The sequence below is a fragment of the Leptonychotes weddellii genome, chromosome 6 (genome assembly GCF_054177405.1).
Source record: "Leptonychotes weddellii isolate Sample4059 chromosome 6, ASM5417740v2, whole genome shotgun sequence".
NCBI classification, from domain to species: Eukaryota; Metazoa; Chordata; class Mammalia; order Carnivora; family Phocidae; genus Leptonychotes; species Leptonychotes weddellii.
In genome coordinates this window covers 29003237-29017049 of record NC_138374.1, presented here as the reverse complement: position 1 = coordinate 29017049, position 13813 = coordinate 29003237, and the positions used below count along the sequence as shown (strand labels likewise).

General features: G+C 36.6%; 1 protein-coding gene across 1 annotated transcript in view; it reads left to right on the top strand.

The window, feature by feature from the left end:
• CC2D2B (coiled-coil and C2 domain containing 2B) overlaps positions 1-13813 on the top strand; it is an 87507-nt gene that overhangs the window by 28166 nt on the left and 45528 nt on the right. Inside the window, exons 13-18 of the mRNA XM_081823123.1 lie at positions 121-239; positions 2962-3139; positions 5207-5357; positions 6614-6761; positions 11859-11997; positions 13124-13327. Of these exons, the coding sequence (XP_081679249.1) occupies positions 121-239; positions 2962-3139; positions 5207-5357; positions 6614-6761; positions 11859-11997; positions 13124-13327 (939 nt within the window). The remainder of the gene's footprint in view (positions 1-120; positions 240-2961; positions 3140-5206; positions 5358-6613; positions 6762-11858; positions 11998-13123; positions 13328-13813) is intronic.

Sequence of the window (13813 nt, the reverse complement as noted above, 5' to 3'; positions counted from 1 at the left end):
TATTTGTAACAGTTACCCAACAAAATGACAAACATAAGAAATAAAAGTTTAATTTTAAGAATGGTTGTCTTAAGCAATGAACTTACATTGTATATTAAATATTTATATTTTGGCTTCTAGAGCTTCTCATATTTAGCTTCAGAACTTGAAGAATCAGATATTAAAAGAATAAGGCCAATTACCTTGATGCCACAACTCTCTTTCACTGCAGAATTAACAAATTTATCCAAGTGTTCACTGTAAGCATTTTAAAGGATTATTTCTCATTATATAGTATCTCTTTATTGTATTGTTTTAATAATAGTGTTAGATTTCTTGAGTGAGTCCCATAGCTGGGCACTTTACTAAGTTTTTAAATACATTTGCACATTTAATTGCAACCATAGCTCTGTGGTATTATCCTCATCTTAGAGATGGGGGAATTTGTGCTTATGGAAGGGTAAATTGTCCAGGGTCACACTTCTAATTCATGACTGAGGTAGGACATAAACCTGTTTGGTTTAATGATTGTTTTTTTGTTTTGTTTTGTTTTGCTATGGCAGTAATTTTTGTTCAGATATAGATAGGTAGGATATAAAGCCACTGTAAAAAGTAAGGTTATGTGGTTGCCCTTGCTTACTAAGGGGACCTCTTGCTTTCATAAAAAGTATTCTGTATCTGGAGGATCCTCTGGGCAGTTTTCTACTTTGACACAAACTTCTTTCCTTCCCAGTTGTGACTTTTTCCTTGAGCTGTTTTCTCCCTATTCCTAGGACTTTCATGCAAAAACAGATCTAATATAGATCCCCATTTCTCCCATCTCTGGGTGTACGGATCTCATCTCCTTTATTTTTTATTTTTTTAAGATTTTATTTATTTGACAGAGAGAGACACAGCGAGAGAGGGGAACACAAGCAGAGGGAGTGGGAGAGGGAGAAGCAGGCTTCCCGCCGAGCAGGGAGCCCGATGCGGGGCTCGATCCCAGGACCCTGGAATCATGACTTGAGCCGAAGGCAGACGCTTAATGACTGAGCCACCCAGGCGCCCCTGAGCTCATCTCCTTTAAAGAAGATATGACAACTTAGAACACGGAACTTAAGTCCAACTTTTCGACATCCCTGTCCCATGGGACACTTTGTACCAATTCATCTTTGAGTATTGTGAATGTGCATCATTTAGCACAGTGTTGAAGGGTAGTAAATGCCCCCAAAATATTCATATTTATGAAATGATTGGATGGATGATTACATTTAAAATGACATAAAGAGTGGCAGACACAAAAGCACAATTACCACTGCTCTCTTTCTGACCAGCAAGGTGCAGCAGTGGAGGAAAGCTTTGTTTGTTCTACACCTACTTCCCAAGAGTGCCTGAGATAATTATTATGTGAGACATGCATCCAAAAGGACCACCTACATGAGGATAAGAAAACAAGAGCCATAAAATGGAAGTTAGAAGTAAGAGGAGGAGGAAGATAAATGGAGGTTAAAACTTAGTGGAAGTCAAGGCAAAAGGAAATGGGATGTGTTCTGTCTTTTGAAAGTTATTGCTGTTGTGAGGCGTTGCTGTCTTTATCCATTTAAAATGTCTAGTTGAGTAAGGATCGATTCTCTAGGAAAGAAGAATATACTGATGGCAAGGATAGAGATGAAGGGAATACAGGGATTAAAGAATTATAAAGAGTTTATAGGTGATGAAAAAGGCAAGATTTCCTGAGGATAAATATAATCCTGAATTAATGAATTTTCATAATCAGTTCATGAGCTCATTATTAAAACTACTTTCAGAGGGCAACATAAAGGGGAAATGTACCTAACATATTTCTTTAGAGTTAATTGAGAAGATGATTAGAAGAGGCCAACAGGGAGATAGGAAAAATAAGTAATCTTTTGGGGCGACTGGGTGGCTCAGTCCTTAAGCGTCTGCCTTCGGCTCAGGTCATGATCCCAGGGTCCTGGGATCGAGCCCCTCATCGGGCTCCCTGCTCCGCAGGAAGCCTGCTTCTCCCTCTCCCACTCCCCCTGCTTGTGTTCCCTCTCTTGCTGTGTTTCTCTCTGTCAAATGGATAAATAAAATCTTTAAAAAGGAAAAAAAAAAGTAATCTTTCGTCTCCTGACCCTCTGAAAAGGTTACAGAGAACGTGGGCAGATTTGGGCGCCAGGAGATACTGGATGCCTAGGACAATTAGGGTGGAGAACAGAAGGGCATGTTATGTTTCAACCTAAAGCTTATCTTTCTGAAAAAGAGAAGTCCTAAACATCATTAGGTCAGTTGCCTTGCAGCTGAGAAGGTATTCAATAAATGTTGGGTGAATGAGCAAATGAATGAATGGCTAGAAGACTCTCTTTAGGAATTTCATATCACTTAAGGGATCAGTTTATTTCCCAGCAAGTGTTTCATAGAAACCCTGGGGAATCTGGCTTGCCTCTCTGATCTTTGTGGTTAGAGAAAGAATGTCCTGGAGAAAAAGAGTGTACAACCTAAAGCCTAAAGGGATTTTTAAAGACCTTAAAGAGGACACAACAAGCCTGTTGACTGAGAGCCACCTCAGTGAGGTTATTGAAAACATGGCATATTTCTTTTAAAAGTATGTCTTTCTTCTAGAAGTTAGAAAATATTTTCAAATTTTAAATTCAAGCTCCCCCCCATTCCTAAGTCCCTCAGTTTTCTCCTTTTATAAGACATCTTATGATGGGTAAGTGCCAGAATCTCTTTAAGTTTCAATTTAGTAAAATAAATTGCTGAGTGATTTATAGTACCTAAATTAGTTCTCTTTCTATTTTTGAGTAAATATCTTCTTTAAAAAAACATTAGAGTAGGAGAGGCTTTTATCCACACATAGGCAAGCGTTATTGGGCTTTAAGATAGAATTTGTCCTCAAAATGGTCATACTTTAACATGCTTAGGTGCATTTTGAAAAGAACAATATTTTGTATCCATTTTGTTTTTCAAGGATCCTTTAAAGATTTATTTAATTTTTAGGCACGAACAAAAGAGGAGAGCCAAAATTCAGAAGCTTAAGTATTTTATTAAAATATTATACAACAATAAACAGGTTTCTTGCACTTCAGTATCTCCTCTTCAGTTTGATTTTAAAGTCATGTTTCAGCAAATTTTCAATATTCAGTTAATATACTGGCCTGAAACAATTTGCTTGGAGGTATGCCATTGTCATTTACTTTTGTATCTTATTTTATGCCATTTGTAATTTTAAATTTCTCATTAGTTACTGTTATATGTGACAAGTAATTTCTATTTAGAGATGACTGATCTATATGGGTAGGCAAGATACTTATAAATAATGTATTTATAACTCAGCAATAGTCTTTTATGCTACAAGTACAAAATTATTTGATTTGTGGTTGTTCTAAATACTTCCATTCTCTCCTGCTAAAATTCTTATCAACCCTGGATGTGCAGCACTACTGTTCATTTGCTAGTGTGATGGAAGAGGGTTATTTAAACTATAACGTGTAGCATAGCTATTGTTAGTCTTGAATGATTTCTCCAAATTGTCTCAGCCCTGACTTAGTGATTTCAGTATCTTGCTGAATTTGTATGTATGTATGTGTGTATTTCATTCATTCATTCATTCATCTATTTGTTCATTTATGTTTTGTATTGCTTTAAGAATCTGATGAAAGAACAAACACATAACAGACTACTGATCCCTATCAAAAGACCCCACCATAAGAACCCCTGCACTAAAGGAAGGAAAAATAGGACAATGGAAAAAAATTAGAGACATTAAAGGAGTCTAGATAAGAAGTCTTGATGGCTAACATAGGGGCTAAACTTGCAATTAGACCTGAAAGGAAAGTTAGGAGGGAATAAAGATAGAGTGAGGTTTGGGGAGTAGGGAGAGAATTATAATTACAAATCTAAATCAAAGGTATTTTTACAATACCTAAAATAATTTTTTTCTATCCCTGATCAGAGGCTACATTCGTTTTGTTCATGTATACGATCAAGTTTCTATCATCTTACAATGTGCCTCTGTTGAAATTCCTATTTAAAAAATATACTGAATATACTTTCCTGTTGTACCTAAAATAAATTGTGATGTAATAATCCAACCACTTGAAGTATAAAACTTGCCCTAACTCCAAGGAGATAAATGTGTATTTTGAATCCTTCATCATCCTACCACTTAGAACATGATTGTAGCAAACTAAGAGGCAGGGAAAGAAAGGAATCTAGCTAGGGATAAAGTACACCATGAGCAACTGCAGAAATTACAAAATAAATCTATATGCCCTAACCCAACAGATTCTGATCTACGTTTTGAATTTACTCCTTATCATTCCTCTTTATTCATTTTTCACTTTAGCCAAACTGAACTGCTTGATTTTTTTCCCCATACATCCTTGCAATTTCCTGCTTCTGAGCTTTTGAACATTCTAGTTCTCCCACTTAACAAGGCCCATTTTCATTCTTGACACTCCATTCCAGCCACACAATGGTTTTGAGAGCTGCCATCAGGGGACAAGGCTCTCCCAGGAGACTTCACTTACGGAGGTGGAATTCTCTACCTTTACATTTACTATCCAGGATCGGGCCTCCAGCCCTGCGGTCCCAGAAACCAGATTTGACTGGATTTGATGGAATGGTAGTAGAAAGAACAGCATACAGAATCAGAAGACCTGGGTTTAGTATCCAGTAGACATCTATGGAGCTGTCTACTCAGCCCCTCCCTTACTCCTTCTTCCGGGACTCTTTCTCCCTCCCCTGCCTCCCACGGCTTGTTTAACTTCTCCTCTGATTCTATGAGCCAATGAATCTCCCCTTTTCCTAAACAATTCAACCTGAATTTCTATGAATGTAGTTTCATATAGAGACTCAATTTCTTCATTTATAAAATTAGAAAAGTAATACCTATTTCCTAATCATTTTTATCAGGCTTAAATGAGATAAAGAACTTTAAAAGTGCTATACAAAAGTAAGTTTTTTGGGTATTGTGTTATATGTACCTATATGCTCAGAATATATTTGTTATCCTTTAATTCAACTTATTTTCTTTGAAACCAGTAAAAGGCATTATATTTTTAAGGACTTAGGATTATCTCCTTTCTCATAATCATGTGGATGAAATGCTCTAGAAAAATACCTATTTTATATGCTAGTATTTTTAAAAAGGAATAAAAATGTGTTAATTGAGGGTTCTCATTTTAGCTCCCCCCCCATTTTGTATGTTCAGTGACCTATCAACCATTTCTTTTATATTTAGGTTTATGAGATAAGTAAAAGGACAAGCTTACTGGCAAAACTATATTTACCTTTACCTAACAACACAGAGTTGAAAAGCAAAACTGTTTTGGAATATGTAGAGTTTAGCTCTGATGAGCTGGTCATACCTGCTTATGGAGAAGTAGGAAGCAGTAAGTTTATTTAACATGTCCCCCTCCCCACCTTCATTCTCTTCACGAGTTCCATGTCGTACCTGACCCTGGGTCATTTATATGAGTAAAGAGCATTGTGTTTACAGTATTAGGTTTAAAGTGTATTAAATTCTCCTTTCAGATGTTAAACTAACATTTTTAAAACTGTCTTGAATCAGATCTTTGGGAAATCTAAAATTTGGAATTGGCACCTGTGCTTTTCCTAAATCACCTGAGATAAGAGCACTACACTCTCTGGAACAGGAGCTCTGCTTCTGAGTAGAGAGACTGCTCTGCTTCTGCCTGTCCTTTAGCAAAGCCCAAAGATGCTCCGGGATGGGACGGGATGGGACGTTTTGATGCATCTTTGAGCTGAATAGAGAAGAGAGGTAGAGGAGGAGTGAAAGAAAAAGAGAACAGGAGAGAAGGAAGAAGGCATGTTTCTGTTCACTTGTCTTTCAATTGATTTCACTCCTCATGCAATGAAATTCAAGTTAGCATTTGAAGTTTTGAGAGCTGCCATCAGGGGACAAGGCTTGTGAGAACACTTCCATTCCTCTCCTTCTCCCCCAGATACCTTCTTTCACCTTCCTAAATAGGAGTTTCACAGCTGCTTGTGTACGAACAAGTGAAAAGGAAGTATGAACAAATGAGCAATGAGGGGACAGAAGGAAATAAGTAGGCAAAAAAGCCTGGGAAGGACAGGAATAAGACAGGAATGTAGTTTGCTTAGTCCAGCTGAAGCGAGAAAATAGCGTTGTGGGAACCCAGGAGAAAAGACTTAGGGCAAAAAATTTAAGGAGCCCCAGGAACTCAGCAGAAGTTTCGAGGAGTATTGTTAAGCTCTCTGAAGATTGCAAAAGAAAATGGATAGAGGGGGAAGACTCAGGACGATAGGGAAAGAGGACAGAGTAGTAGCTGGTTTGCCCCTAGTTCTGCAGCCAGCAGTCATTTCCTGCTGGAAGCCACTTCCAGAAAGAGTGGTTTAAAAAGCTTCTAGTAGTAAGAAGAGTATCATAGAGGTGTCCATCCCTAGGTCTTCAGATCAATATTTTCCTCTCTGTTTTGTAGTCTGTTTGAAGTGGTCTGCCTTGAGGTACCATAGACGGAAAATGAGAGAGAGTTTTGAGATTAGAGCCTGGGGTCACCACAGAACAGCCTGGGGTTTCACAAGTAAAGTCAGGGAGAAAAAATCTACAATGTGTCACATTCTATGCCTTATTAAAAATTCATGTTTTAATGCTTTTTATAAATAGATGTACCTTTTCTTCTTGAGGGAAATGGAACTGAGGAACTTTGTCTTTTGACGTCAGGAAAACTGAGCTACTCTCTATCGTGGGCTTTAGATGAAAATGGTATTCCTCGGACACCCATGTCACAGTCATTAAGATCTGCTTATTGCAGGTAATAAATTTTTATGCTTGAAAAATAATGCCAGTCCTCAGCAAACCATCACACAGAACCTGTGTCAGTAAAAGGGAAAACTCTAGCAGTGGTAAGAGCAGTCTAGTTGATTTGGACTATTTATTTTCATTTGGATTTACATGTAAGTGAATGTATCTCCTTAATGCTTAGGTTTATAGTTACATGGATGATGGGAGAAGTGGTTCCATAGCTCTTGCAGGCAGAGGCCAAGACTCCCAAGGATTTTATTTCTGGATCCTTTGTATCTCCCAACCATTCTGGATTATGAAAGAATCATTTATGCATTATCAACTTGCTAGAAGAAAAATCCTAGAAATCTTACTCTATGCCCTAGGACTTCTTAGAGAACTTGGGATTAATTTCTAGATCATACCACAAGTAGGATTACTAGAATTAAGTACAGTAAAAATCTATAAAAATGGTAATACTGGTTTATATATAGTGCTGTGTTTGAATAAAACAGTAAATATAAAGGGCTAAGTAGATTCCATCATTTAAAAATTAAAGAATGATGATAACAAAAAGATGGTTCTCCCTCCCCATCTAAACACATATTTTTTGATGTGGTCCATATATACAATGGAGTATTACTCAGCCATCAGAAAGGATGAATACCCAACTTTTACATCAACATGGATGGGACTGGAGATTATGCTAAGTGAAATAAGTCAAGCAGAGAAAGTCAATTATCATACGGTTTCACTTATTTGTGGAACATAAAGAATAGCATGGAGGACATTAGGAGAAGAAGGGAAAAATGAAGGGAGGGAAATTGGAGGGGGAGATGAACCATGAGAGACTATGGACTCTGAGATACAAACTGAGGGTTTTAGAGGGGAGGGGGGTGAGGGGATGGGTGAGCCTGGTGGTGGGTATTAAGGAGGGCACGTACTGCATGGAGCACTGGGTGTTATACAAAAACAATGAATCATGGATCACTACATCAAAAACTAATGATGTATGGTGACTAACATAACATATTAAAATTAAATTAAATTAAAAAAAAACATTGTTGTACCCAAACTATATGACATTATGGAAAAGTCAGAACTATGGAGACCGTAAAATATCAGTGGTTGCCGGGTGTTAGGAGGAAACAGGGATGGATAGGCAGAGCACACAGGACTTTTAGGGCAGTGAAACTACTATCTGTATGATACTATAATTATAGATACATGTCATTATGTATTTGTCAAAACCCATAGAATGTACAACACCAAGAGTAAACCCTAATGTAAACTGTGGATTTTGAGTGCTGATGATGTGTCAGTCATTGATTATAACAAATGCAACTCTTTTATTGCAATGAATGTAATAAATTATAACTGGTACAAGATATTGATAGTAGAGTAGACTGCAGGTTGGAGGCGGGTAGGAGACATATGGAAACTGCACTTTCTGATCAGTCTTGCTCTGAAAAAAATAATTTTTAAAATTTAAAACATTGCTATAAATAACTTGGATTAAACAGGAAATCAAAACTGAAATTAGAGACTATTTTAAAAATAACAGTGAGAACACTATAAAGCCAGTGGCATATGGCCAGATTCATAGTAAGTGTTCATAAATGCTTTTCTTGGCAATAGTTTTAGAGAAAAAAAGACAAAGTGTCAGTAGTACTCAGCAATTGATGTTGAAGAGGCTAAGGTATTTGTAGATTACTTACCAAGAAGTTTTAAAAAGAGGCTGAAAATAAGAGACAATAGAATCAAAGTATAGGTTTCTTGAAAATTGGGGCAATTTTTATCTTCTTAGAATAAGTGATGAAATCCATAGAAAAAGAGCCAGAATGTATTAGAGTATGAGATCCTTCAGAGTCAAGAAGATATCGAACCAGAACGCAAGTGATAGCTTGGCTCTGTAGAAGAGGAAATACCTCTTTAAATCAGAGAAGGAAACGGAAATCACTGTGTAGACAGGAATGCAATTTTGATGATGTCCTTGTTTTGCTAAGTAAACAAGGTCATCTTCTTAGAGACCTGAATAAACGCATTTAGAGAAAAATGGACAATTAATAAAGATAATCCATTTTGGTGCTAGTGAATAAGCTTTTAAAACTCTGAACCATTATTTGCTTGTATTTCTTCATTTTTCCCCAGCATTGTCCCCACTGCAGCTATTTCCAATCTTTGTCTCCTCATACTATTCTTCACTTTCTTTTTGGAGTCAAATATTTGTTCTTCTTACTCTAAAGCTAACTTTTATACAGGTAATTAGGCACTTTTCTTTGTCTCCTTTAGGATCTTGATGACGTATTTATATCTGTTTCTTACATTATCTTTAACTCTTTCATTTCCCTAAGCTGTTAGTCTTTTGTATTCAAGAAGCCTTCTTTGTTTTAAAACAAAGAAAAACCCAAGCATTTGATTAAACCCTGAAAACCTGTCTTGGCTGTTTTTCCTGTCCAAGTCCTCATTTGTGTGGTCTACTGATCTGTGTACAAAGCCTCCACTTTTTATTCACACATTCCCTCCCTAACTCAACCCATTTATTCCTGAACACTACCAGTGACCTTCTGGCCAGATTCATTGGCTTATCCTCATCATTTTGCTTCTTGAAGTCTTTTCTCTAATGGCTTCTGTGATGCTGCAGTTAGCAGTTCCACTTACTTGGGAACTCAGGTTTACAAAAGATTAAAAGCAGTTCTGTGAAAGATTGGGACAGATGCCAGATTTCAAGAGGCAGTGAATTGCAAAGGAGGTTTCAAAGTCCAGAGCACTCTCTAATGAAGTTAACTTGAAGTAAAACTTTACAGTTGGGGCCTCCGTGATCAGAGTGGTTGGTTCCAGAACTCTCTTCTACAGTTGTGGGTGCTCAAGGGCTGGTGCTGAGCCCGGGTTCCAGGAACCTGGGATGGGTGCTCCAAAAGGCAGGGCTGACTTGTGAGAGTCAGAGCTTGGAGCTATCCTTCAGAGCAAGAAGATCCAAAAGAAAGTATTCATGTAATTCTCTGATTTACTCATTCATTTATTCATTCATCGATGAGCTTGAGATGAAGCAGTGAACGAAAAGATCTTGAAATACTTTAATGCCACATTGAGCACACTTCTCGAATCTCAGTGATTATTGTCCAGAGTTTTCATTTAACACATTTTTAAAATATAAACCATTTGCTTATGCTCACTAGTTAATGAAATTTTCTGACATGGTTAATTGACTTTTATGTTTGCACCTCTTTATCTTCCACACTTTCATTCTACATTTACTTTTCCTGATGAAAATCTGCTCCTTTATTGATTTTTTCAGTCAGCCTCTGTGGCTAGCAAATTTGTTTAGTTTTTGTATATCTGAAAATATCTTTATTTTGTCCTCATTCTTGAATAATAGTTTGGGTGTAACATCTGAGGTTGATACTTATTTTCCCTTGACACTTTGAAGCTATAATTGCATAATCTTCTGGGATTTATCATTCCTGTTTAAAAGTCTGCCATGTTGGTGTTTTGTAGACAGTCTATCTTTCCTCCCTAATAACTTTACTTTTTTTCCCCCCTAATTCATAGAGACACAAAGCCAGCAGTTGGGGGTAGGGAGGAATGGGGAGCTGTTGTTTAACAGAGTTTCTGTTTGGAATGATAAAAATTCTGGAAATAGGGTAGCGATGGTGGTTGTACAACACTGTGAGTATACTTAATGCCACTGAATTGTGTTCCTTGCTTGGCATTTGGTTGTGGAGAAGGGAGTCCAGGTGATAGAGGGATTTCACCGTAGCCCATAGCTGAACACCTATAGGGGTGGCTGGAGGAATCATTGTAGCAAAGGCCTGAGATGTTCTGAGGTCTTTATTACCTTCCCTAAGGCAGAAATCGTGGGAGTACATTGAAATCCATTTACAACTTCTTTTTTATTTTAAGGCTATAACTGGATAAGTTTCCCTCCCTGATCTGTTAATTAACATGTAAGCTTTGCCTCAGGCTTTGTGACCTGGGCTAGGACTCTTCCTATGAGAAGGAAAATTTCTTACATGATGGTGTAAGAAATCAGATCTCGGGCCGTAGAGATCTCTTGTGACAAAGATATCAAAAACAGTTCAAATATAAGGACAGAAATAGGAATTAAAGAAAGGAAGAATACTCATACTTCACCTATTTGTAATTTTGCTTATATCCTGTCATACCAGACATTGGCTTTGTTAGCAATAGCTTCCCAAGATTCATCACAGAAATATGAATAGATGCTGACGGAAAGTAGACAGTATAAGATAGTGTCCACGTTTGGGTTAAGACATTATTGAATCTGAGTCAGAACTGTATTTCTGGACTCTCAGTTTATGGACTGGAATGTTTCTTGAATTAATTTATAGAAAGGATCTTGGAGATTTTCTAGTCCAAGTCCCTGTAATTACACATGATGAGGCAAATTTTCTATGAAGAGAGAGACTAAATAACTGGGATAATTGATGGTTTTCAAGAAATCCTTACTGTTTAGGGTTGAATTTCTTCTTCACTTAGCCTATAGCTGAGGTCCCACCAAGGATGAATTATGAGTCTAGGCTCTTGCAGCTCTCCAACTTCTCAAGACGGCCACATGTGACCAAACAGAGATATTCTTCTGGCAGAATACTTCCCAGTTAATTGTATTACTCTGTATTATGTTTCAACTGTATAGATCGAGCCTGAAGATTCTTTTTATGTTGTGGACTTTATTAATTTTGCCAGAGCTAACATCTTGATTAAATTGCAATATTGTACATCCTATGGAAAGAAAATATTTAACAAGTTACTATCCTCAGGGTTTACAAAGTACATTCAGCAAGCACTATTCCCTTCAGCATCTACTATGTTTTAGCTACTACACCAGGTGGAGATGGCAAAGATGGATATTTACAGACTTTACCCTTAAGAAGCTTACTGTCTCTTAAGGGTGGGGGTAGACAGTTATCAAAAAGCTAGGATACAAATTAGAATGTGAGAAGAACCAAGAGTGAGATCACATCTAAATCTTCTGTTTTATCCTGAAATGCAGAGGATGCATAGGTTTTATCTTTAACTACCTGGAATGGGTAGGTTTTACCCTGTATAACAGATGTATAACTTAGATATTGTATGCAAATTCACAAGATATTTTTCTCTATGTTAGTGTGTTAAGGAATGTAGATGCAAGAGGTGTTCCTGGAATTCCATGGTTCATTAATGCACAGAAGCTTTTTGAGTGGGCAAATGAAGTAAAAATTGATCCAAATAATCCAGAATATTCTGATTTAATGGAATCTCTTATGGTAAGTTATAGCAAATATCAGTACCGTATATTCTATTTCCTAAGCTCTACCGCCTTATACTTCAGTTTTTCTAGGCACCAGGAGGCATATAAAGATAAATCTGAGGACAGATACGATTTTCAACCAGTTTTACAGTATTGTAAAGGCAGTTAGAATTTCAACAACTGAAATAATTGCTACTTTAGGCCTGATGGTTGGTACTCTGCCGTTACTTAGCAACCTGCAGGGCATCCTATAGGCTAAACTTCAGGCTAGCATCTCTTGTACAACTACAGAGTACCCATGGTATTATAGATGCTAGGGATATAAAGATGATTTATAGACACATTCCTTCCCTCAATGACTCCATTAACTGTTCACTTCTCCTATTCTTTCTTATAACCACCTGAACTGCTCTCTGTGTGCTTCAAACATGCGTTCTTCATACCTTTATTCATGTCATTCCCTCTGCCTAGAAGGGCACCCTAGGTGGCTATCTTGGTAGCCTGCAAGTCTGATAAAGGTTTCCCTGATAACCTCAGATATGGGCCCTTCTTTCCATTCCTTCCTGTTAACTTTTTTTCTTTTTATAACTTCTATGACTCTGATATCATTCTGCCCTTTACTGTAGCTATTCATTCTGTGTTTTATCTTTCCTTTTAGAACTACAGTGAATAAATCTTTGGTAGCTAGCACTCTTCCTGGCATGTACCGTGTACACACATTTGCATTTATTGAATAAAACAATGCATAGATTATTGCAGTTAAGCTTCCCTAGATCACAGCTTCCAACTAAAGTGCTCTGTTCGTTACAAGTATACAGAAATACTGATCCTTTCTCAACATTTATGGCAAACAGATATGAATAGTCTCATCTTTTAACCCAGTGTGCAATATAAATATTTTCATTTTTCATTTTAGTCATGACCAGGAAAAGGTTGGAAAGCTATGTAGGCTGGATTCTATTTTTTCTTTTCTTTTCTTTTTTTTTCCAGATTCTATCTCTGTATAGATTCATTGCTCCTTTTCCTACATATATGGCAACTCTAACATCTCACAGTTGAGGGGAAAAAAGTGTTTTGAAATAATTCCCAAATTTTAAAAAATTAATATTTTAAGTAAAGGCTATATTAATTATGTTTTATAGTACATGAAACATAAAGGACAGGATGTTCCAAAATATTTTCGTCTTGAACAGTTGCAAGATGAATTTAACTTTGTTTCTGAAGAAGAAATGAAAAAGAGTAAACGTTTCCAGCTATTGCAACTTAGAAATGCAGGTCAATTAGACATTTTCCTTCTGCAGCAAATACCCCTTTACGACAAAGATATTTCAGATTTAGTCTTCCAGGTATGTGGCTTATTGTATGATAAATTAATATTTTTGCTGCTTTAAATCTATCTTAATTTTTTAACTAATAAGTTTATATTAAAAAACCTATTTAAAAAAACACTTTTAAAAATAGGTTATAATAGACTTATTAATTTAACTTTGGTTATTATCAATAAGAAAGAAATGGATAAAATCTTCGATATTTGTCTTCATTTTATTCTGGACTGAAAGTAAATTGCAATAAGCCACTTAATAGTAAATAAAAATTGTTTTAAAAAATAGTGTGTGTTTGGTTTTTTTTTTTGTTTTTTTTTTTCAGTTTTATACCTTTATTTGACAATCAGCGGTTAGTTCTCATCCACATTAACTGTCTGCAGATTTTTGAAAGTGGTGACAGGTACATAGGTAACCAGTGTGTAGAGCTTGTTTGGTGAATCTTCATCCTCGTTACGTTTTCTGGACAACCGCACACGGATACGGTATGGAACATTCCTTATTCCTTTG